The 24,468-nt window shown below is 36.7% G+C and overlaps 1 protein-coding gene across 1 annotated transcript in view; it reads right to left on the bottom strand.

The window, feature by feature from the left end:
- Positions 1-11,310, bottom strand: part of ROBO1 (roundabout, axon guidance receptor, homolog 1 (Drosophila)) — a 627,322-nt gene extending 616,012 nt beyond the window's left edge. Inside the window, exon 1 of the mRNA XM_010002162.1 lies at positions 11,223-11,310. Within this exon, the coding sequence (XP_010000464.1) occupies positions 11,223-11,310 (88 nt within the window). The remainder of the gene's footprint in view (positions 1-11,222) is intronic.
- Between the last annotated feature and the right edge of the window lie 13,158 nt (positions 11,311-24,468).

Raw genomic sequence — 24,468 nt, 5'->3', positions numbered from 1 at the left:
GAAAAATGTTGGGAAATGTGCTTTTATTAATTTAAAAATGTTATTACTGTAGCCACATATATCATACATGCATGTAGTCGTTTTTTTTAAAGGGGGATAGACTAGTTGGTTTATTTCTAGTATCAACATTCTGTCACTCTTTCTGAATTAGCAAAACTGACTGTTCTGCAAATGCTGACCAAGGGATTTTGCTTATTTCTTGCAAGGTGACTGTAACATAGATTGATTAGAATTTCTGCAGTAATAGAAAGGTTAAATATTTTGAACTAAAGCTCAAAGCCAGACTTGACACTGACTGAATACCTTCCTAAGCTACAACTGACCTCAGACCATCCTTTTTCTCACTGTACTTAATTCCTGTGAAATACTATGATTCAGACTTCCCTGCTATAACACACACAACATTTTCTTACTATTTAAAAAAAACCCAACAAAACAACACATCTGCACAGACTTTGAAAAATGACAGGAGACAAAAACCTTAATAATGGAACATTTCTGAAAAAAACAGAAATAAGAAGCCAATTTTATATAGAAGCTATATTATAACACTTAAAATGTGTACAACAGCATAAAAAAAAACCACCAAAAAACACAACCTATGAAGTCTCGCAAGAAAAGCAGCACTATGAAATAAAGACAGCAGACTGCAATATAAAGTCAAGGTCCCAGGCTAGCTTGAAATAAGCCAGATCAGGTCCCAGAAGTAATCTAGCTGAGACAGCAGGGAGCTCAATTCGGGTAAGCTCTATGAATGGTGTAAAGAGCTGAACTGAAGTTAACATTTTGACCTCTCTATGTAGCAAGCACTTTCAAGGACAGAGGAGTTCTGAAAACTAATTTTTTTTAAGTAATGGAAAATAAGATAAGGTAATAATTGTCCTCTTCCCAGTCATAACTTTCATGCAGTTTAGTTCAAATTAAAAAATGTTTGTTTATTTTAAAAATACAGGACAGAGTACTATCAAATTCAAACAGTAGTTGTGATCTGTGTACCAGGTTGCCATGACTAACTTATGATACCAATTCAAACTACCTTGTTCAACCTAAATGATGAAACAAAGTTAATGCATAAGAAGTTTTCTCTCCTGCAACAGCTCCAACTTAAAAACAGAAACCTCTCACAAGTGCAATATCAGAAAAAAACCACCACAGTGCTGAAATTAAAAGAGGTATTAGCTTCTTTGTGCAAAGCTGGCTGAAATAAACCTAAAGTTTGCAGTAAAGCTAAACACAGGTATTTCAGCTTTTAAACAAATGAAGAACTGAAGGATAAAATTCCAAGATATTATAAAACAACTGATAAAATCAAATGGAATAATAAATTATAGGAAAGAAACCAATGGGAATGGAAAATAATGAATCCATGTATGAGTTAGAAGAGACCAGACTAAGGAGACAACTGAACATACACAACCAACAGGTGATTTAGCTCTTACTTAACCATCTGTAAACTCTTCCCGCTCTTCTAACCTCTCTGATAACTCCAATTCTGCATTAGCACAGCGCCTAGTCCTGAAGTAACAGCCAGATAAAATTGAGTTTATCAGCTACCATTCATAAGCAAACATATACTTGGTGAAAGGAGATTGTGGAAACTGATGGTGATCATGGGCACATCATCTTCCAAAACTGTGATGCTTGTTTATGTGTTACAGGCCCAATCAGCAAAGAAGTCTAAGTGTGTACCAAATTTCAAGTATTAAGCTATCCTAGAAATTTTAGGGTAACATATGATTAAAAGAAGACCTGCTTAGACATTAAGTGATATTTTTAAAATTAATCAATACTATGCTAGTTTGGAACCATGTTTTTAGATGAGTGTTAGTGAATACATCAAGGCATGTTTTCTGAAATGGTACTGTACATGAATAGAACCTTTAATTTTACACTTGTAAGTGTCAGATGGACTTAAGAGTGAACTGGAAATTGTCTAAATTTACTGTAAGTAGGGAATACTGTAAGTGAACAAAATCCTAAAAGGCATAACTGATCTATTTTGCAAAGAAAGAAGACAGACAGAAAGAAAAGCATCCTCTTTTTGCATGCTATTAATTGCCTTTTTATTTGTATTTATTAGGAGTGTGACCCTGGAGGCCACTTCAGCCGCGTGTCAAAATGAAGTAAGCTTAAAACCTCAGTCACTTACGATATGACTAAAAAAATCCAAGTTCTAAATAATATCATTAAATGTTACCCTTAGGGTAATGTTGGGGAGAAAAAAAAAACAAAAAACAAAAAACAAAAACAAGACAAAAAACCTCATGCTTAAAATGTAATTAAAGAAATATCTAAACATAGAAATTTAACAGTAAATGTCTAACCAGATGTGCTTCACAGCACTTTTAAGGGTTATCTTCACAGTAGCCTGGAACAATGCCTTGAGCAGAAAAAAATTTCTAAGGGCTAGGTGTTTCTTTGTTTTCTAACACCAGAGGAAGGATAGCTGACTTAGTAGCAGCATATATAGAAAATCTGGTATGTTATTTTGAAAATTAGTGTACAATAACTATTATAACAAAAAAAAATAAAAATTGATCTGTATTAACAAAAACAGAAACTCACTAAAAGTCACAGTACCTGCAGCCTTACACTGTTTAATTTATCAAATATAAATCACCAACTCCTCTGAATATGGGTCACACATATGACACAGCAACTATTCAGTTTCACACAGCTGTACTGGTAACATCATAGATATAGTATAAATACTTAGAATAATGTTAATGTCAATATAAATCAACAGTTAAGATAGAGAAAAAACCTTAGAATACAAGACTTTTTTGGTTTTACCAGTTTCACTTTGATTTAAAATTCAGATTAGACAAAAGGCAGTATTTTCCTGTTATGTTTGTGCAAAAATAAGGCATGATTCTCTGACAAAAGGATATTTTTTTCTCCATATGCAGATGGAGGTGGATATACCTCACCCTTTACCAAGACAAAAATTGTGGAAGCATGTTTGACACATTAAAATATTTAATAAAGCTCCTCTGGACACTACTTCACAGCATTGAAAATAAATTAGCAAGTGTAGATATGCCTACAGTAACCCCTTGAGTGTGAAAACATCCTTGCAAACTGTTACATTCTTTCACTGATATGATTGAAATTAGCTTTATAATTGATGTTAAAGACATTACATCGCTTTGAAACTCTTTAACAGATTCATCATCTAAATAAAAGATTCAATAGACACTCTGTGGCCTTTTTGTGCTCTCCTTTTGTAACCAAATACTGTTCTCAGGATAATTGATCAATGATGTAAATAAATATTTATTCTTGTTAATTTTATGTTGAACAATTTATGATAAAAATTCTATGTATATTACCTACAAATATATGTATGCATTTATGCCAGTTTCTCTAATAACTATATGAATCACGATCTTTATAGGAGAATTGAAGCAAGTTCATTCTTGGATTGTTGTATGCAAATACCTGTATTGTAACATTACAATCAACTTCGGAGCTACATACACTAGCAAAGCTTTTCAACATAAATTCACAATGTCTATGATACTCAAGACCTGATGATGCCATTCTCATAATTGGCATATGTTTGCCTCTAAGAAGCTCAGAGCTTCAAGTACAACTATTTGTGAAGTAAAAAAAAACCTAGTAATTACCAAAAAAATTAAGAATAACAGCTCTGGAATCTGGTTTACAGATTTAAAAAAACATTAGCTGTGGCCAGTTAAGCCCATATCAGAAAATCTTATTCTCTCCTCATTATATATACAATAATGGTCATATAAAAAGATTTAAGTAGTTGTTGATCTTTTTTCTTCTTCTTAGTCTTTTAATTTATTGTAGTGGGTAGCCCTTCCAAAACCCAATTTTTTGACATCAGTTATGGCAAATGTTCTGTCACTGGACCCAAAACAAGACTATCTGTATGTTTTCAGGAAAATCAGACAGAGGCTTGTAGAGGAAAAAAAAAAAATATGGAGGAAATGCCTCTGCAATCAAATCCTCAAAAAGTAAGAGAAAAGGAAGGAAAACAAAGAAAAATGTGCCTTCTTACACACACACGGAAATGGCTTACAAAGGCGCCTACCTGCGGGCACGGTAATAGCAGCTGTAGAATCTAACCTCTATCAGTCATAATCTAAAACAGTGCCACTTTGTATTAAGCAAGCAATAGAGGAACTAAAATTACTTATACTGGTCTACACAAGTCACTCAGTTTGCTCCAGTGCATTTTGATTATTTAATTAGAAAGACAGTGAAGCACATGTGGTTTTCCAGCCAGGTTCATCACAAAGGCCACATCATCAAAGCAGAAGAGTAGTGTCTTCTGCAGCTAGATTAAAAATAGGGATTTCTTCATTAAGTGTCTTGCAGCTGACTGTGCCTCTTGGTTTGTCTCCATCTATTCAGATAATTAAATAAAGTGTCATGCTTTATTTCTTTCTTTTTAAAGGCTAATAAAGAAGCCAGGAATTGAAGTACAGCTGGCAATCTTTTTATTTATTAAGACTTCAGTGTACACAGTGACAATCTCTGGAAGGCAAGGAATGTGCTATGATTGGTGTGGTTTGGTTTTTGGGGTTTTTTTGTGTGTGTGATTGTTTTTTTTTTTTTAAATATATGTCCTTTTCCCAGGCACAACAGTCCTACTAGTAAGAATTACAAACCTTTGTTATCCTCCCAAGCAGAAAGGGTTTTGACTAAAAAAAACAGAAATTGCAAAACAAATTGAAACAAAAATGGAAAAGGTCACATGATAAAGCCAGCAAATGTGAAAGAAGCTGAGTACTTTGAAAATGTGTTGATGTCAAAGTAAACGACATAACTAAAAATCAGCTGGCATATGTTTGACAGAGTCAGGATGAATCTAGTCACAATGTTCCAAATTAAGAAAAAAACAGCTAGACAAATTACATTATCATTACATAGGTAAACTTAACTGAAAACAGGATGAAGGATATACTACACAGTTTCCATTGCCTGATAACATGAAATAATTATCTTTTGTGTTAGTAAGTAATCTGACTTGTACAGTCATAATTGAAATTACACATGGTATCACAGTACATTATACCTTGGAAACATCAAAATATTTCCTTGAAAAAAAAAAAATACATTGTATCATAACGTGATGTGATCTATCATTAATTCATGAATATGAGGATATAGGAATATAAATTAGTGGAAAAACTTTCTAAAATATTTTGCAAGGATGATATATTTCCTTGCACTTCAAAGTAATCTGAATACTCCATGGGGCAAGATGACTTTTCAGTCTTAAGAGTTGCTAACTGATAATTGTATGTTATGTATACACAAAAATGCATATACACATGCATAGAAATACACAGTGGTCAAATTAGGTTATCTCAGTTGGTACTGCTTCCTCTATACAAGAGGTTACACTATGACCTATGCACATTGCAGGGATGGGAGTGAAGGAAGAGGCAAACATGAACATTTTGTTGGTTCCAAGGAGGTTCCACGTGAGTATCAGGAAGAACTTCTTTCCTGTGAGAGTGACAGAGCACTGGAACAGGCTGCCCAGAGAGGTTGTGGAGTCTCCTTCTCTGGAAACATTCAAAACCCACCTGGACACGTTCCTGTGTGATGTGCTCTGGGTGATCCTGCTCTGGCAGGGGGGTTGGACTTAATGATCTTTTGAGGTCCCTTCCAACTCCTATGATTCTGTGTGATTCTGTGGTTCTGATTTTTTTTCTGTTTTTCTAGATTAAAATTGAACACTATTTTCTATTGGTTTCAAGTTAAGTGGACATGGATGACAGAAGCACATCTTCCCATATATTCCTTGACCTAAACTGAAAGGCCTAAACTGCTTGTCTACTATTTCTGAATTTGACCTTGAATACCATAATCTGCAAACTTGGTGGCACTTACAGTTGGAAATTATACATTAAATCATCATCCCATGGTACACATCACTTACAGATGCATTTGTCACAGCTAGGTTAAATTAGGATAGAAAACCGTAATTTATGACCAAGAGTGAAATTTCATAAAGCCTATGAAAACAAATTACATGAGAATATGCATGAAAACATGGTATTTCTTGCTGCTACAGTTTGTTGATGGAATAGTTAATCCACGATGAGTCTTTCCACAATAGAAGTTATATGATGGAAACTTAAGAACAATACAGAGACCAATCTGTAGTCCAAGTTGGTAAAATTAATTTCAGGTTGCAGTGTACCCTTGGACCAGGGAAGGATACCAACATCCTGGGATGCTTTAATGAGAGCAGAACCAGCACGTCAAGGGATTATTAGTTTCCTCCAGTTGTTACTCATGAGTCTGCATGTGGAAGATTGCATCTAGTTTTGGGTCACTCATTCCAGGACAGAACCTGAAAAATGGGAGGGAACCCGAAAAATGCAAGAGCAGCCAGAGGAGAATCTCTAAGACAGTCAGGGAGCTGAAACCGATGAGATACTGGAAGAGACTAAAGAAGATGGTTTGATTTATCATAGTAAAGTATAAGATAATAGTCTAATTATGTGGTCTTCAACCACCTTGAATAAAGTTTTGCAGAAGTGAGAGTCAGACTCTCCTCAGAAGCACACAGTGAAAGGACAATGTGAGGGTCACACATTGCAACTGAAAACGATTCAGCTGTCTCTAAATGGAAGTAAAAATCCACCCTGAGACTGGTCCAAAAAAGTTATGAAATATCCAACCTTAGAGGTGCTCAGAATGTAGGCAGACACAGTTCTGTGCAACCTGATTTATCTCTGAAGATGGCACTGTTTTGAGCAAGAACATCAGACTAAATGACTTCCTTATGCTAATTTTTTTCCATGGTTCTACATCAGAGATATACTTCTGTCCTGGTTTGAGCCAGGATTAAGCCAGTTTTCCTTTTGCTGATTTTTTTTTTTTTTTTTTTTTTTCCTTCAGTGAGCTTTCTTTTAACTAGCAACTGTGTGTTCTGCTAGGTTTATAAGACACTGGAATGTTTTGTAACTGCTGGGCCTTCAAGGTCGTGTCTTCACTCTGCTGGCTCAGACACTATGGGGAGATCTGTGCCCCCCCCCCCATGGGAGGCTGGGTTAGATGGACAGCAAAATGGGCCAGAGATATTCCATTCCATCAATCTACGTAGGCTCGGGGGAAGGTCGGAGATCACAGAAGACAACTTCCTTCCTTCTTTTTTCTCCCCTTCTCTCTTCCATCCATGGCTGGCGTCCGGGGAGGACTCTGTCCATCCATCATCGTTGACCCTTAGGCTCGAGCTCTCCTGACCCTCATAACTCTCCACTTTCTCCATCAGCAGCTCTGGGATTCCTCGGGACTGTCCCATCGGAGGGGAGAGCTGTGGGAGTTGCTGGAGGTGAGGGGAGGCGAGAGGCTTTTGCCTATACCGGAACATATCTGTATATAATTGTATATATTCTCTTATATAATTCATTAGTGTTTTAATTAAAGCTGTGTAGTTTAGTTTTCAATCTGGCCAAGTCTCTCTCTTTTTCTCTCTCTCCTTCCCTACCTGGGTGGGAGGGGGAGAGGATTGAGAGTGTTGTCGTCGGACCTGAGTCAAATGGTGACAACTTCCAGTCTTACATTTATACTTATGTCCTCAATAAAAAAATAGCTAAAGGTTATCTTAATTTAAGCTCAGATTCAGTAAGTGGAATTTGTATGGAATATATTTTAAAATGTGACCATGTTAAATCACGGCCTTCTATCTTTAGAATTAACATTCCTCTGGGACTTAAAGCTCTACCCCTGAGCTTTACATAAGTTTTGTGGCTTCTACCTTTTGCCTTATTTCCCCAGTGACCTACAAACTAGGCCTGCCTGTTGAGATGCTCTGAAATGCTTACTGGCTCATCACTAAATAGTTGAGAAAATCACTTAACTTTAAAACAAGACAAAATTATAGAAACCGAAACACCAATCTTGTTTATATATGAGCTCAGCTTTTGGATCACTTGCTTTGAAAGGGTAAAAACTATCCTTAAGTATCTCTCAATGGAAGGAACTTAAATCCATATGCGCTACTCTTTGAGAAGTGTCAAGGGAGTACTGGTCATTTAATTTCCTTAGCTCAATGAGTCTTCACTCTTCCTTTACAGTTTCACTTGGAATTTGAGCATCCAATTCTCTTTGTCTATGAGCCTATGCCAAAAGATAGTCAACAGTTAAACTATAGATTGGGTTTGGCTGAACATTTCCTTTTTAAACATTATTCTCAGAAAAAACCTGCAGAACCATAAAATGAGCTAAATTCTTCACCTGAACTATTAAATGCATTATTCAGATCATTGAAAGATTTATTTTTTGATATTTGATTGAAAATTCATTCAGGCACTGAAGAATGAATGAGTACACATTACATTATACAAGACACTGATCTTCTTTATGAAGCAACAAATAAAAATCTTTCAGTGCTAGAAATAATTTTTTTCTCAAAAATTTAGGTTCAAAAAGGTTTTCTCCTCATATTTCTCTCCCCAAGATCTACAGAGAATTCAGTTACAAAGCCATATTAGTAATCTACCAGGAGCATTCAAAACTTGTCATGCCAGGGCTTTACATGATTTTCTTCACCCAGATATCTCTGCAAAGCTCAAGGATTGACTAGATGCACATATCTGGCAACTGTTCCAGTTGAGATGAAGGGCACTTTCACAATACTACCTGATCAACTTAGTTGATCCCAAGCTCAACAAAACCCATGAGGAATGCTCCTACTATCTTTTTTAACAGACCACACACTTGAAAGCTTGCACTCACTTCTACTGAGGTAAAAAAAAATTAATAAAAAAATCTCAGTTTACATTTTTACCATTTTTGCTGCATGTGGGATTTGCAGTTCTATGTTTTTTGACAATGTTGTAACTGCTAAGTTTAAATCATATTAATGGCTTAACTGAAAACACAGAGCTCAACATATGCATCTAAGCTTAATATTGTGTTAGTTAATGCTGTATTTTCTTAGATCAGTGCACTTTCAAATCAACTACCAAGTTCTCCAGCTTTAAAATATGCAGAGCAACTGGAAAGAAAATTCACGTCTTTCACAGATAATGTTCAACCCCTGATTAAATAAATATGTGCCAAAGCAGAGATACTTTATGCCTCAAGAGACAGTCATACTGGAATTGAGAGTGTATTTTGTATGTGAACTAGAGGTAAGATGTAATGACATGAGATGAAAGGCTCAGCCATGATTTTAATAAAGGGGGGAGACAGTACTTCCCTGTGGACCCCATATGCAAAGGAGTGAGACTCAACAAGAATATATTAAAAGATTCAGCAAAAAAACTACAATAAATGTTTCAAAGTTATAAGACCACCATTAAAATTCATCACATTTTACTGAAGTTGAGAACTCCAGTTCTGAAGATAAGCTTTAACACATTTCTGGTAGTTTGTCAGAAATTAAAGGTACATCATCAATAAACTGGAACAATTTTCAAGGTTTATGTAAGACAGAACTGGAGAGTTTGAAACCATAAGATTTCAGTTTTTAAAGGCTTTTAATAACATAATCTAAAAATTATTTCATTGAATCTGTTATTTTGAAGCTATAGTTTTCATTTAAATAAAGTAACACACTTAATTTGGTCATAGTAGGATCACACACATTTTACCTGCTTAATGCTTTTAGCAATCCTCAGAAAAAGCTGTTACTTATTACTCAATTGATATTTCTTATGAATAGAGGAGAATTCTAAAGAACCATTATTTATTATTATTATTTTTTTTCCCCATTAAATGGAGGAAAAAGTTTGAGATTCTGCACAGGTCTCTCTCTTTCTGTGCATTAAAAAAATACATTAAAAGACAGACATGCCTTTGTAAGGAAACGACATTAAAAGAGCAAAATGAATGGGATGAACTGCTTAAAGGACAAAAAAACCCTGCTTTATTTGATCTTTTGTGATAATCACACTACTGGCAACCTGCCAGCAAAGCTGAGCATGCTGATGTCTGGCCAAGTAGAGTAATCTCGTGGTTCAAGCCTGAGGTCTGTGATGAAAATTAGAAAGCAGGAACAAAATCAAAACGCTGCCTGTGATTTTATTCTGAAACTAATTTGATAGAAAAAAAGGTAATACAATGCAAACAGCCTTTTTAGTAGAGTCTATGACTAAATTGAAACCAATGCAAGTGGATGGAGGTAGCTATCATGCAAATACATTTGGATCTGCAGGTATCCTTCTAAAAAAAGGAGATGTCTTTGTGACAGGTAAATTGCTTTGAAATTATGTTTGAAATTTTAGGTCAAACTTTAAAATTATAATTTTAATTTACATCTTCCTTTATTCTGGAGTCTTTTTGCATCTCCTACATAATGAATTTGAAACCAACAAAACCAAGAAAAAAAATAATAAATTAACTTCCTTAATTTCCTTTCCATGAATCACCACTAACTATAGGTCAACAAATTCTCAAAAGAAAAAAAAAAAAAAAAAAAAAAAGCCACTTTTCCTTTCTCTTTTAATTTATTAGCCTATACTGGAACTAGTTGCCCACAGATATAAGGGGAACTGTACAGCCACAAAATTCCACATGCACGCAAAATGTATCCAACTTAGACATCCAGCCAGAGTCTTCTATGTTATTATTCAGATGCAAAACAGAAAAAAATAATCACAAAAATAATCACAAAAAATCAGCACATGACTTACTCATACGTCTATTGTGTTTTCCTCCATTTTACTGAAAGGTAGTACATGATTAGCAATACTGATAATTGTTTGGGTTTTTCCTAACAAATACTAATGATTACTCAGGATGACTCAGAATCTGTTTTTACAAATTTATGCTTAAAAAAACCCCAAAACAACACAGCAGATTTTGTTTCCTCTATGTTACTTCACTAAAAATTCTCTGTACTCTAAAGTGATAAAGGTTACCTATTTTACCACCACCTTCTCTTGAAATACCTTGTCGTTTTTATACATGCTTACTTCTGCTCTCTGCACTAGTAAGACTCGCCATATGCAAGCACCAGGGTAATCCCTGATCTCTAGGACTTCACTGAAAACACTGCATTTTAGCTGTTTCACAGTTGCTGTCTCATTGCAGCATAGACAATACAGCACTTGTTAAATTCTGTATTTAAATATGGAGATATGCTCATAAAGTTCTTCACACACACACATGCACACACATTAATACATGGAAAGAACTTCAGGTATATACATGCACATATTCACACAGACAGCATAAATATGATTCATAAAAACATGAGCATTTATGCTTAAATAAAAGGTACTTACCTGGAATGAGCTGACCCAGTAACTGATGGCATCTGGAAAGGCTGAATACTGCTACTATGACCAAAAAAGGATAATGTTTCCATTTCATGATGTGTCCTTCCTTGCATTACACCAGCTCAGCAGTGCTAATGTAAATGTTACCTGCAATACACGATGGAAAAAAGAACAGAAAAAATAATAATTATATATTTAAAGTATTCAAAATATTTTTCCCAGTGTAACTCTATGAAGTATGCTTGTTTCAATACAGTTTTAGTTATTAAAATAATGCCAAGCTTTCTACCAATTAGGAAGTTGTAAACGACAACCAGATCATTAACTATTCTTGTAGAGAACACAACGGCAAAGCAGATATTTTAAAGGGAGACATGAAGACCCTCCCCATTGTACACGTTTATTTTAAAGTGCTGCATGCTCTTTGGTCATGTAACTCAAGTTATTAAAGAAATTGCTCAGTTCAGCAAGATGTATCAGTGAAGATAATCCACCAAGATAACCCATCCCAGTTCAAAGAAATACTTAAACACTTGCCTAAATTAAATACTCTTCAACACTCTTCAGCTTTCCATACAATCAGGGTTAATGCTTTACACTAGTCTTCTTTTGACAAAGTGTTTTGCTAAATGAGGATTAGGGATAATTTTACCCAGAAATCATTTCAACAGTTAAGGTGACCTTCTGGTTAGCTTTTGTGTTCTTAAGGGTAGAAAATTTTAATTCAACTGGCATGAAAATGGAATGGTATGAAGAAAGAATAGATTTGGAATAAAAATGTGACTTTTAGACTTATTTTTTTCTGACCACCAAAACTAACGTGGCTCCAGTAATAAGCTGAGAACCTCCCCTGGCTCCAAACTCAGCCAAGGAGCCTTTAGAGGGACAATAGATTTGCCTCTGTGATTAACATATTAAAGAACTTATATAACAACTGAGCAGAGAAGCACTTAAAGAAAAAGAAGAGTTGTGCTGGAGACGCAGAGCTGTGCTGACAGCTGGTGAGGAAGAAGGGCAAGAAGGTGCCCAAGCAGAAGTTTCCCTGCAACCCACGGCGAGATGGCAGCTGTGCCCCTGCACTCATGGAGGAACGTGGTGGAACATTCCCTGAAGGCGCCAGGAGGGGTGAACTTGGCCAGTGGACTTGGATTTTGTGGCCAGAGGATTTGCTGCCAGTGGACTCTGATTACACAGCTTGGAAGACCTAGAGCCACGGGAGGTGACTGTTCTTGAAGAAGTCCATGACTCTGTGGGAAGCCCAGGCTGAAGCAGCTCCAGAACTCGTGGGATGGACTCATGAAGGAGAGGTTCATGGAGGACTCTCTCCCATGGGAGGGACCCCATGGGGAAGCAGGACCAGACTGTAAGGAATCCTTCTCCCTGAGGAGGATGACGTGGCAAGAACCACCAGCCCATGAACTGACCCTAAACCCCATCCCCTGCCCCCCTGTGCTGCTGGGGGGAAGGAGGGAGAGAAACCAGGAACAAAGTGATTTGGGCGCAGTAAGAAGGGAGGTGTTGGGTAACATATGCAAGGCCTGCTCTGTGTGTTGTCTGTGTCCTGTGTGTGTTTGATTAGTGTGAAATTAAATTATTTTCCCCAAGTTGAGTCTGTTTTGCCTGGGACTTTAATTGGTGAAGAACCCTCCTTGTCCTTATCTGGACCCATGAGCTTTGTACTCCTCATCCCAGAGCATGGGTGTGAACGGCCGTGGTGCTGCTCCTTCGTTGTCGTGTTGGGCCCAAACCATGACATTATTGGCAAGCCAGCCAGGAGCAAGACAAGAGACCATGACTTTTTTTTTTTTTTTGTATAAGGGCTGTCTTCACCTCCACAAAAACTGAAATGTGTGTGACTGCAGTGTCCCATATATTGCATAGTACCTGGGGTTCATATCAAGTTATTGACAACAAGAGAAACTATTTTAAGTGTCTGTCAGGTTACTAGATGTGTGTAATTACCTTCCCCTAACCAACAATTAGAGACCACTGAACACAACTGTATATGTGAAGCAGGCTGACACATGAAGCTCTATTCCAACAATAAATATGTTAGAACTTGATAATGTTACAACTGCACTTCTCATTTCTCTCTCCTCTTACTCATTCCCCTAGTAATTAAGATTGTATACTCAAAGATGAACAGTTTGTATTATGACCTCTACATCATCTAAATGCCAGTAGACAGAATTGTAACACTGAAAAAACCTTTGGTACCATCAGTCATTTCTTCAGTCTGCTGGGACAGAGAATTTTCAGCTGTAAACCTAATACATATTTAATGACTGCAGATAGAAGAGATGCATAACAACTGTGAGTATTCATTGTCATCTGATACTTCTGGACGTTCAAAAATGCACAAATAACTTAAATATGCATAGATTCAATCACCTATACATGCTGCATTTTCCATTTTCATCTTGTGTTACACATATGCTTCTATTATCTTAGCAACCAGAAATAATAAAACTCCATTTGCTGCTACTGCTATTATCTGAATCCTACAAAATATTTTTCTTCATTTTTTTCACTTCATCTGCACTGCACACAAAACACCAATTCCTTTCAGTCCTATTCTTTTAATTTTCCCCTATCACTTGTATGTCTGCTCTTCTGTTGCAAGCAGCTTGACAGCTCTTAATGGCAGAGTTAACAGCAATTAATGGGCAAGGTGTTACATTCTGCCCTAAATGCTATTCATGATATGACTCCAAGATTGAAACGAGGATTTGCAACTTCAGGCCTTTAGAATATTGATTTCTTTCTCTGTACAGCCCAGCTTTATAAATCCGTTTACTATGTTGGCTTCAGATTCCCACAGTTCCTTCATCTGTACTTTCTGCCTCCAAAGAAAAGATTGACTGTTCTTCTAACTCAAAACTGATGAGTCAGCCCATTGAATTTGGTTCACAAATAAATAAAAAAAAAAAACAAACAAAAACTAACACCCAATTTCAGTTACGGATTTACTTTGTCATAATAATGTGAGGTGCTTACACGACATGTCAAAATAACACAACCCCTATAAATTGCAATAGGAGTTAAGATTATCACATTATGAAGGCAGAATTTGATTGATGGACCAAACCATATTTGGTTTATGTGGCAAGGTGCTGGTACAGCGAGTGCTGTGACCTCTGAGGAGAAGCTAGGGAGTGCCTGGTGTCAGACATAGCAGTCTCCAACAGACCCACCACAGGACACAGCTGAGCCTGTCAACCAAGCTGATTTGGGTAAGCCTGTGTAAGAAAGGGCACTGTCCCAGACAGGCAGAGGAAAAGGGAAAAAAAAAGGGTCAGAAACACGACAGGGAACACCAAGGGGAGAACATGATGAGGGGAAGTAGGTGCTCCAGGTGCCAGAGAAGATTCCTCTGCAGCAAATGGAGAGGACCATGCTAGAACTGATGTCCACACCGAAGCCTGTGGAGGACTCCAGGCTGGAGCACGTGAACATGCCCTGAAGGAAGCTGTGGCTCACAGAGAGCCCACCTCAGAGCAGGTTTATCCCAAAGGACTGTGGCCTGTGGGAAGAACTCATGCTGGAACAGGGGAAAAGTGGGAGAAGGAGGAAGAGGCAGAGAGGACTGTTATGGACTGACCACAACCTCCCATTCTCCACTCCCCTGTACCAATCCAGAAAAAGGATGGGGGGCAGCAGAGGAAGAGGAACTGAAGATGAAGGGCTGAAGTTCAGCCTAGGAAAAATGCTGTGGGGGAGGAAGGGGTGTGTTAGTTTTTTCACTTTCTTCCTCACCATCTAACTCTATTTTAATCAGCAATAAATTCTGCTCTTTAGACACAGTTAACCCACTACAATAATAAAGCTGACTGAAGCAGAGGTAAATGAATCCCAGCAACACGCTTTATAGCGCTTGCCCTATCTGTCAAGGCATCCTATGCATGAATCCAAAATTGTCTTTTCCATACCTTTCTCTTCCATTAAATTTATCAGCAGACTATGGGTTCTTTTTATTCCCTTTGTACATGACAGAGCTCCACAGGGAGCTCAGATGTTCACTGCCTGGCTTGTCTGTTAAAACCTTTTTTTCCCTCTAATTGTGCTTGTTTTATGTTTGAAATATAAAATTTAATTCTAAACCCTGAAATTATTTCAGTCTTTTTAAAAATATTCTCACAGAAAAAATCACTGAAGATGGCTTTAATGAAGCCAAGTAATTTTAATATGAAAACAAAAGTTCTTATTCTACAGTTTAAAACCAATTATATAGATATTCCTTGAAAACAATCCAGAATAGGAGGGTGATTCTCTGTATTTAGAGTATATCGTTTTCTTCTGAAATAGTAGTCCTGATCACCAAGGAGATAAAGTAGAAACAGATGTCATCAGAATGGAAAATAGTTGTCAGATAGAAGTTGAATTCAGCAGAATAGAAACAAGATCTTTATTATCATAGTCTACAGCTACAGTTTGAACTTGAAGTACCACCACGCTTGTGGAAGAAACCCACAGAAGTGTATCACAACCAAAGGGATTCAGGTAGTCAGTTAAAACTGTGGTTCCCCTAATATATACTAAAAGCCCATGAAATATCTGCCACATGCATTTAGAACTTCTATTAATACACACATTCTCAGAAGCATAACATTACCTTATTTATTATAATAACTGAGCTAAATGTTTGAGAGTTTGATCCTTTTCTGCAATTAGTCTTTCAGTGTCTGAAATACAAAACTAGAATGGCAGAATAAGGGCTGGCACTAATTAGATGGTTCCAGTGACAGAAGAAGGATGCACTCACCATATAAACTTCAGCTGGCCTAAGAGCTGACTTAATTCTGTATCAAATGACTGCAGATCTACACCAGAATGTGCAAGAAAAGATTCAGATCCAATGTGTTGTGCAGAGTGTACAATGAAGATAAACACTGGCTCCTCTATGACATTATAATCATTAAAGAATCAATGGCAAATTAAACTGCACAAACCCAGAGGGGAAAGAAACACCATGGTAAATGTAGGGAGAGGGTCTAATCAATTATTTTCTTCCATTTTCCAAGTAAAGGGCTATTTATCACTACAGCCAGTGCAGCATTCAGCAGCAGAAGGACACAGAAAGAACACTAAAACTACTGCTGGTTTTCTTTTTCTGCCTTCTTCCCTCCCTCCCACCTCATTTTATTATTGTTGCTTCTCTCAGAAATGGCAACCAGCTTGACAGAATGTTGAATAGAATAAAAAACGACACAAAGGTCAGGTAATTAAAATTCTAACTTGTAAAAATAACGTCCCTTTATGAAATATGTGCACTTTGGTAAATATTATGCCAATGAAGATTGTTTACCTACGAAATGAGAAAGAATTTTGATTTGCTGTTACCTAAAGGCCATTTTGGAGCAGATTGGCAAAATTTCATTGAAAGTAGAAAAAACAGAAAATTCTAGATTACTTTGGAAGCAATGTTAATTCATTTTGAATGCACAAAATTTTTGTTTGTCATGTGTTGTTAGGCCTGCTGATTTTGGACGGACCCTCTCATACTTTCAGTCCTTTCATTATAAAGTAGTAATGTCTATTAGTTGGACACTCAGTTATCTGGTCATCTCTGTTTACACTGACACTACTTCTGAACTGTGTATTATCATCAGTAAAGTTATATATCACTGAAATTAAGAACTCCCCTCTACGATTTTAAACATCCTGTCTTCGTTAAACTATATTTATTTGGAGTTCTAGGAGGATGAGAAGGAAACACTGCCATACATTGTCTCAACTTTTTCCATTTAGGAGCAAGAATGACAGAGGGTTGATGAACTAGGGAAAAAAAGTCTGGGCCAGCTCCATTTCTGTTATGAAGTAAATCAACTCTACTAAGATCAAAGCAGCTAAAAAACATAAAGCTGTTTAACCTGTAGTAGTTACCAGTATAGAGTATCTCTGGATCTGGACTGTGATCCTGTTAGTGAGAGTTTCAGCAAAAGGTATTCATGAAGCCCTCTGTATTGAATCTTTTAGTATTTCAAAACATTTCGTTTTTTTAGAACTTATTAGCTATATGAATTATGAAGCAAAATGTATTCTTTACTTATAATAAGCTTTTGTTTTGTTTTTTTTAAATACCGTGAGAAAACCAAAAGTAAAATTAATAAAAATAATAATAGATTGAATGTGTTCAGTTTACATTTCTAAGCTGGCAGGTGACACATGTAACAGTGCTACCTAGTTTTTAACTTTCTTCATTCTCTGTATGATATATTTACAGCCTAAGCAGTACCATAGAAATAGTTCACCTAGTATAATTGAAAGGGAAAAAATTAAAAAATAAGCTGTGTCCATGTAATCCATTCATACTGAAAGACTGCAGCAGAAACTCTAACAGTAGTATCAGCCAGACAAACTGTGGTATGTGACATAGCTGTGGCCTAAACCCTAAATACCCTCCTGCTATGCTGCCTACACAGGAAAAATCATTGTGATGAGCCAAACTTATTGCAAAAGAAACATCTTTCCTTCCACCAGTCTCAGTCTCTTAAACAATCTCTCTACCAGAAGCTCTGCTAAGCTCTAATGTTTCCTTAATGTATCTGACTATGTAAATTGAGATTAATTTTGAATAAGGGACAACTTTAAGAAAGAAGTCTTTCTCAAGGACTTGTACAGAAATGAGACAGTGAGTAACACAACACAATTTCTGCATAACAAAGCAAGGTATTTATTAGATCTGATCCACATGGATAAATATCTGCTAAGACATAATGAGAAAGAGGGAGCCAGGCCCTTGTCAATGGTGACCTCTGACAGGACAAAAGGCACAAATTGAAACACAGGAAATTCCACTTGAATATAAGAAAATGCTTTTTCTGCTGTGAGGGTGATTGGATAGTAGAATAGGTAGCCCAAAGAAATGTGGAGACTCCACCCTTGAAGATGTTATAAAATGTAAGAGACAGACTGGGCAACCTGCCCTGGCTGGTGCTGCTCTGAGTAGGGGGCTGAACTAGATGATCTCCAGAGGGGTCTTCCTGACTCAGCAGTGAATACCCTGCTTCACTGTTTGGGAACCACAGCACAAAAATCAGTAGTCCATATCTTGTTTCAGGAAATGCAGTATTATAAAGGGTTTAGCACAGAATGAGAAAAGTTACCAGTCACAGAAAACTAGACAAGAAGCGCTCAGAGGCTGTATTGCAAAGTGACTAGAAAAGCTAGCAGCATCAACTGGTCAAGGAGCAGAAGCTGACTGGATGGAGTAAGCATGCTGAGCATGTATTTTATAGCTTAAAACAAAACAATAAAAACCACAACAAACAAACAAAAACCCAACAGATGAAACAAAAAAACCCACTAGAAAATCACTTATTCTGTGAAAAGTTTTCAATGTAAAGCCAAAAGTGGAAAGTTGAGATTTGTGATGACATTTTATAGGGAATAACCTTATGGACCCACAGGTAAGCAGTGTGCAGATAGCATAATGCTAAAATATGCTGTGCAGGGTGGTAAGCCATTGCCTGTCATCGCAGTGCTGGTTGTGGTCAGGCTGATTATTTCCCTGGAATGCAAAAATCAATTCTAACTTGCCAACTATTATTTTGCATAGACCCGCAGTATTGCAGGTTTTGTTCTCTGTTTTATATTCAGTTGATCTCAGGGGAGCAATCAGAGGCCAAAGATAATTGGCAACAATCACCAGTGAATTCATTGACAAAATGTTCCTAAATCCAGAGGGTGATTTCATTCTTTTAATTTGCCTTTTTTTGTTGAAACTGCTGATATAGCTTAAAAGTGGGGGAAGAGAGGAGGAAGAGAAGATATTTTTATCTGTATGACTCCAAAAAGTCATACAAGAGAGTGAGAGGTCTTAAAGGTCTTAGCTAAAAGCTTCACAGAGCAGGATACCCTGCTCTGTACACACACAAGCATGTGTATGAGGGGAAGAAGTGATGCAGCATTAGAGGCACCTCTAACGTACTAAAATTTTCTTGTGTTTCAAACCTAGAGGAAGGCTGCACTTACGGTTGTTCTTCCCAATCGAGGCTGTGCTTCCTGGTGTAATTGCCACTTGCAGAATGCTGCATTTCTCTATAATTGAAGAATCCTGCCAAAGGAGCAGAACTAGTCCCCAGGAGCTTCAGTTGACTCACTCCATGTGACTCTTAACAAACAAGACTTTCGAAACTGCTGTTTGAGATTGCTTGGGTTTTTTAAAAAAATATAATTTATTATTTTTCAAAATTGTATCCCCTTTAATCATCCTGGGCCTCTCTGTTTGCAGAATACAGGTCCATATCTAAATAAGAGCAAGCAAGCAGAAGTGAAGCAAATCCTATAGTAACAGCACTAAGAAAAGAACTGCAGGAAAAATAAACAAATTCAGAAATGTATTTTGGTTTGTTACCATATACAAAGAAAAGGTGTAAAGCAGACAGAGAATAGAAAAATAAACCAACAATGATCTTTGGTTAGTAGCTGGGTCAATGACTGAGGCAGAGTGTCTGCAAATAGCTCATACACAGTCATGAGAATAGAAATTACAACAAAATTAATGGATTATCTATAAGGTTGCTATCTTTTAAATGCATTGGCTTGTTTTAGTGAGATTTTATTTTTTTTACTGTAATTCAATAACCAGGAAACAAAACTTCACCATGATTCTGAAACCAAATTAACAAAACTGCCAAACATCAGATACTAGTCTATATATATTCAACAGAAGAAAACAACATGCATGATAAGAACACATTTTCTCATAGTTTTTCATGTATGGAAACTGGTACGACAAAACTAAAAAGGAAAGTTCTTTTTACAGACACACATTGTAAATGTCAGGGAGAAAGAAAGTGGTACTGTACTCTTAGTATATCAGATACTTAATTCTTGCATCAATTATGTGAAAAAAGGCATTTGCAGAAATGAATAGTGAAGTATCAGACTTCAATAGGCTTTTTCAAAGAGGTCTGAACTTGTTAAAAGCAATGCTGTATCTTCAAAATAAGAATATGCTTACTCTCTAATCCAAATTAGTGACAAAATCAGTGGAATGAACCTTGTGTTTTCCAAGAGAGAAAACTTTAAAGCTAGCTAAATGTTAAAGTTCATGCTTTTTGAAAACACAACCAAGGAATTGTCTAAATAAAACAAGCTTTTTTGTACCTTATTTTGCCAATCCACTATGTCTTTTTGTCCTCTGACGTATTAAAGCAACCACCTGTTTTTCATCTACCCAGACTTTCCAAGGAGTGTTTGGAAAAAACTGAATACTGTTATCTGTTGCATACTTCCCATTATGAACTATCATGTTTTCAAATTGCTCTTCTATAATAAAATACTTGCCACTTTTTGAACAGGAAAAAAATACCATTAGTAATACCTTGATGCAATTAGCAATTTCTTGATTTGTAAGAAATACTGGAAATGTTCAAGAACTATTAAGCAGTGGATATTTGAAGAAGTGGTTGTTATCAAAAGTACTTTCAAAGAGAGTCACATGGAAAAGAAACAATATTTGATAGAAAGAAAATCCAGTGCCTGAAAGGTTAAAAATAAAAATTCTTTTGACTGCCTTTTGCCTCCCATGTTATACCTGATCTAAAAAAGCAAGGGTTTTTCAAAGGACACAGTCACAGTACCTTTGAATGCCCTCAGCAGGACCAGAAAAAAGGGATTCAATTTTCAAAGATAATTGTGTCAGATAACTGTCTCATCCCTTTTCAGAAACAATCTGATAAATACCTAATTACCCGCCAAGTGATTTCAGAGCCACACAGCTGGGCCTGAGAAAAGGCTACCAGGAATGACAAGGTCCCCTAAAGCCACTGAGAGCAAGACACATTTGGTTTCTGAATTACTTCATTTATTCATCTGATAAAATGCACAGAAAGTCCCCTGAGAAAACAAAATATTAATAAAATGTTGAAATAGTAAACAGACTCAATATTTAGACAGAGAAGTAAAATAATAATTTTCTAATAAAACAGGACTGCATACTACAGAAAAGTTAACAGTCCAAAATTCACTTTGAAAAGTGAGTCCTTAAAAACACTCATTTTTCCGGAAAGCATGTATAGCCTACTCATTCTGACCTTGTCTTGTTTTGATATGTAATATTGTAAAGCATTCTGATTTTAGACAATTATAGTCTGAACTGTCAAACTAGAAAGAACTTATAAAATGTCACCAGTGTTCAAGAACTATCTCATCCTTCTTGAAAAAGCTTGGTAACCCAGCAATCCTTTCCAAAAATATAGAGTAGCTTCACTTTTATATTATCTTCATCAACTAAAGAACACACTGGTATATCTAGCATCTCACATTTCAGTGATTCTTTTTAAAACGTGCATAGTAAAAGCCAATCCTTTAATCTTGCTGAATTCCTTGTGCATGGAGAAGTGTTGGCCCCTGCTACACATCCTAAATGTTAATGGGGTGGAGAGCATGAAATATCAACATAGTAATGCTAAATTCAGATTCACAGATGGGAAGCAGAAGATTACTGATAATGCTTCAACAATATTAAATTATCCAAGATATATATTCCTCAGGCTTTGTGAAATAAGTGCTTGCTTTGTGAAAAATGCAACAAATTTGGGATGGTAATCTCAAAAGTAAACATTTCTGACTTAACTCTGCTCCCAGATTGGAGCAAATTGATTGGAATTCTGCAAATGCTGTGGAATAGGATGGATCTATGCAATTCTGTAAATCAAACTTATATAACTAAAAAATAAAGACATAAAAATATTGCATATACACAGCGGAAAGGGGGGTCAATAGGTATTGAGTACACAGTGTAGGAACAAAATTTAAACTAATCTGGTTGTCTTTACCTTGGAGTGGAGAAGTAGTGATCACACAGTCAAGAGCAGAGGGACAGTTTTTAAACTTGTTCACTTCAGACTCTCAGTGATTAAGTGACAGCATTTCTGCTTTTGTCCTTATTCACCTTGCACATAAACATAAATTAAAGCTGGCTGGGAAGAGCTGACACACTGCTAGCATTCAGGTTCCAGCAGGCAGGCATGCATATACAGTGGGGCAGGCAGGACAAAGTCACAGAATCACAAAATCAAGATGTGACCTGAGATCACATCTTTGGTGTAACCAGTGTTGCAAAAATGTGTTTAAATGTAGAACAAAAACTCCCAGAAAAATTATCTCCCCAGCTGCAATTTAGCAAAAGGAAACATGAGTTCTAGTCACTGAAAGTGAAGAAAAGCCCAAACTCCACTTCAGAGCATGCTGGAAGCTTTGTGTTCATCTAGCCTCCAAGCTTGTCAGGCTTCTGCCTATCATGATGGAAGGAGTAAATGCCTCCCCAAAAATGTAAAACTCCATGAAAAATAAAAAGGGAATACTAGACAAAGCCCCTGTGCAGAAAGGAAAACAAGAGCTGCCCTCCAATAGAAAGCTAGGTAGCAAATAAGCTTTCTGAGATCATAGACTGCAGCCTCTGGAGGGGAAAGACTAGCCAAAACTCTTTTCCTGCGGAGAGTCAACTTTTAGAGAAAGAAAAATATCTTGTTTTTTGTCCTTAATAAGAACAGGAATGATTACTAAGGATTTGCAGATCCTGCTCCACCACCAAGCCTTCTCAGACAGAAATTTACATCAGGATTCAAAGAGTACTCAGCTCTCCTCCCCAGAGTGCATTCATCCTTCTAGGGCCACCAGTAAAGGTGAAGCTTAAACAATTTAAGGATTTTCAACCTTGTTCATTTCTTGATTAAATAGGCTTGTGTGAAATGCTAACTCCTTGGGGGAAAGGAAGAAGATGCCATCTTTCACAAAGATACTGATGAGTGGCAGAATCCCTTTGAAACTGAGACTGATCTGATAAGGTCCTTATGGTTGTTAATAGCAACCTTTTCCTTGCTATCTTAGATAAGCCAGCTAAATTTAACTGCAGTTTGGGGCATTTGAGCAGCCAAGTTGTCATTGCAGGGGGGATGCTTTGGGTTGGCTGCGCCTTTGGAAAGCCCCATTCTGTCTATATCCCAGCAGGAGGCAAAAGACCTTCTCTGTCTGTAAGTGAGAGAAGTACTCCAAGCCTTTCCAGGACCAAAGCTAGTAGCTTTTTGCCATGTTTTGTACTTTTAAGCAGACTGTCATCTCCGCAGATTTTGCTTCTGCTACCTTTCAAACCAGGAGACCAGTGTGAAGAGAAACACAAAGATTAAAAGTCATTGCACTTCTACAGCTCCTAGGACTGTAAGTCTTTTGATCTTTGGAGGGAAGACAGAATCTGAGGCAAGACAGCAAATCTCATTTTTTGTATTTCTATAAAACTGAAGTCTCAGACAAAACGTATTTCAAAAACGCACTAAATTTTCTGAAGAGCAGGATATACAATTTTCCCTCATAATGTAAAAACTACTTTGAAAATTTAGATCAGTCCTAAAAAGAATATCATCCTTATTTCCCCCCCTTCCTCCTTCACTCCTGCTTTTACGAAAATCCCTTACAGCATATTTTTAATCATCTCATCAGTTCTGGAACATAATTTAAGGTATGAAGTTATCTGTTATAGAGCTAACCAGAGAACTGACAGATTGAATATTTTCAGTCTGGAAAACTTCCCTTGTGATGATGGTCCCAGACCACTAATCCACTATTAGAAACATAGAAGCTGTTAAGCATCCAGTAGTATAGAAAGTACAGTAAACAAGAGTTAGCATTTTAAGTTTTCTTTCTAAGTATTGCTGTTGAAAAAGAAATTAAAAATATAGAGGTCCTAAAGATGTCCTGACCAGGAAAGCACAGCAGATACGAAAAAGAAGATGATAGTTTTGTACCTCAGAAAGGTTATTCAAACTTAGAAATTTTTATGCAAAACCTGAAATAACACGTGTGTCTTAAAATAACAGATTTGGGAGTTTCAGCTACCCAGATAACACAGTAAACCAAAGCCCAGCAACAAATTTCAGTCAAATTTTCTCCTATCAATACAAGGAACTTTCCTGAGAGAAAACATTCAGCTCAAACAAAAGGGATTTTGTTATGTTAGAATATCTAATATACTAAACATTGAGATGAACTAACTAGTGTTTTGACAGGTTCTTAGTTTCTATCATAGATACATTTTGTATTTTCCAGATGCACAATCAGATGCTCACACATGTATCACACTCCCTGTAACTACAATGGACATCAGCTATAAACATATTTTAAAAGTTATGGATGTGCCTGACATAACTGGTGTGACCTTTCCTAATAGAGGAACTGCTGTATAATCACTCTCAGGTGGGTAAGAAAATAAAACATCTTGAACAACTCAATTCAGTCACACCAGCAGGAA

Source organism: Chaetura pelagica, unplaced genomic scaffold (genome assembly GCF_000747805.2).
Source record: "Chaetura pelagica isolate M959 unplaced genomic scaffold, ChaPel_1.0 scaffold627, whole genome shotgun sequence".
In the NCBI taxonomy this organism is placed as follows: Eukaryota; Metazoa; Chordata; class Aves; order Apodiformes; family Apodidae; genus Chaetura; species Chaetura pelagica.
This window is presented reverse-complemented; position numbering and strand designations above follow the sequence as displayed.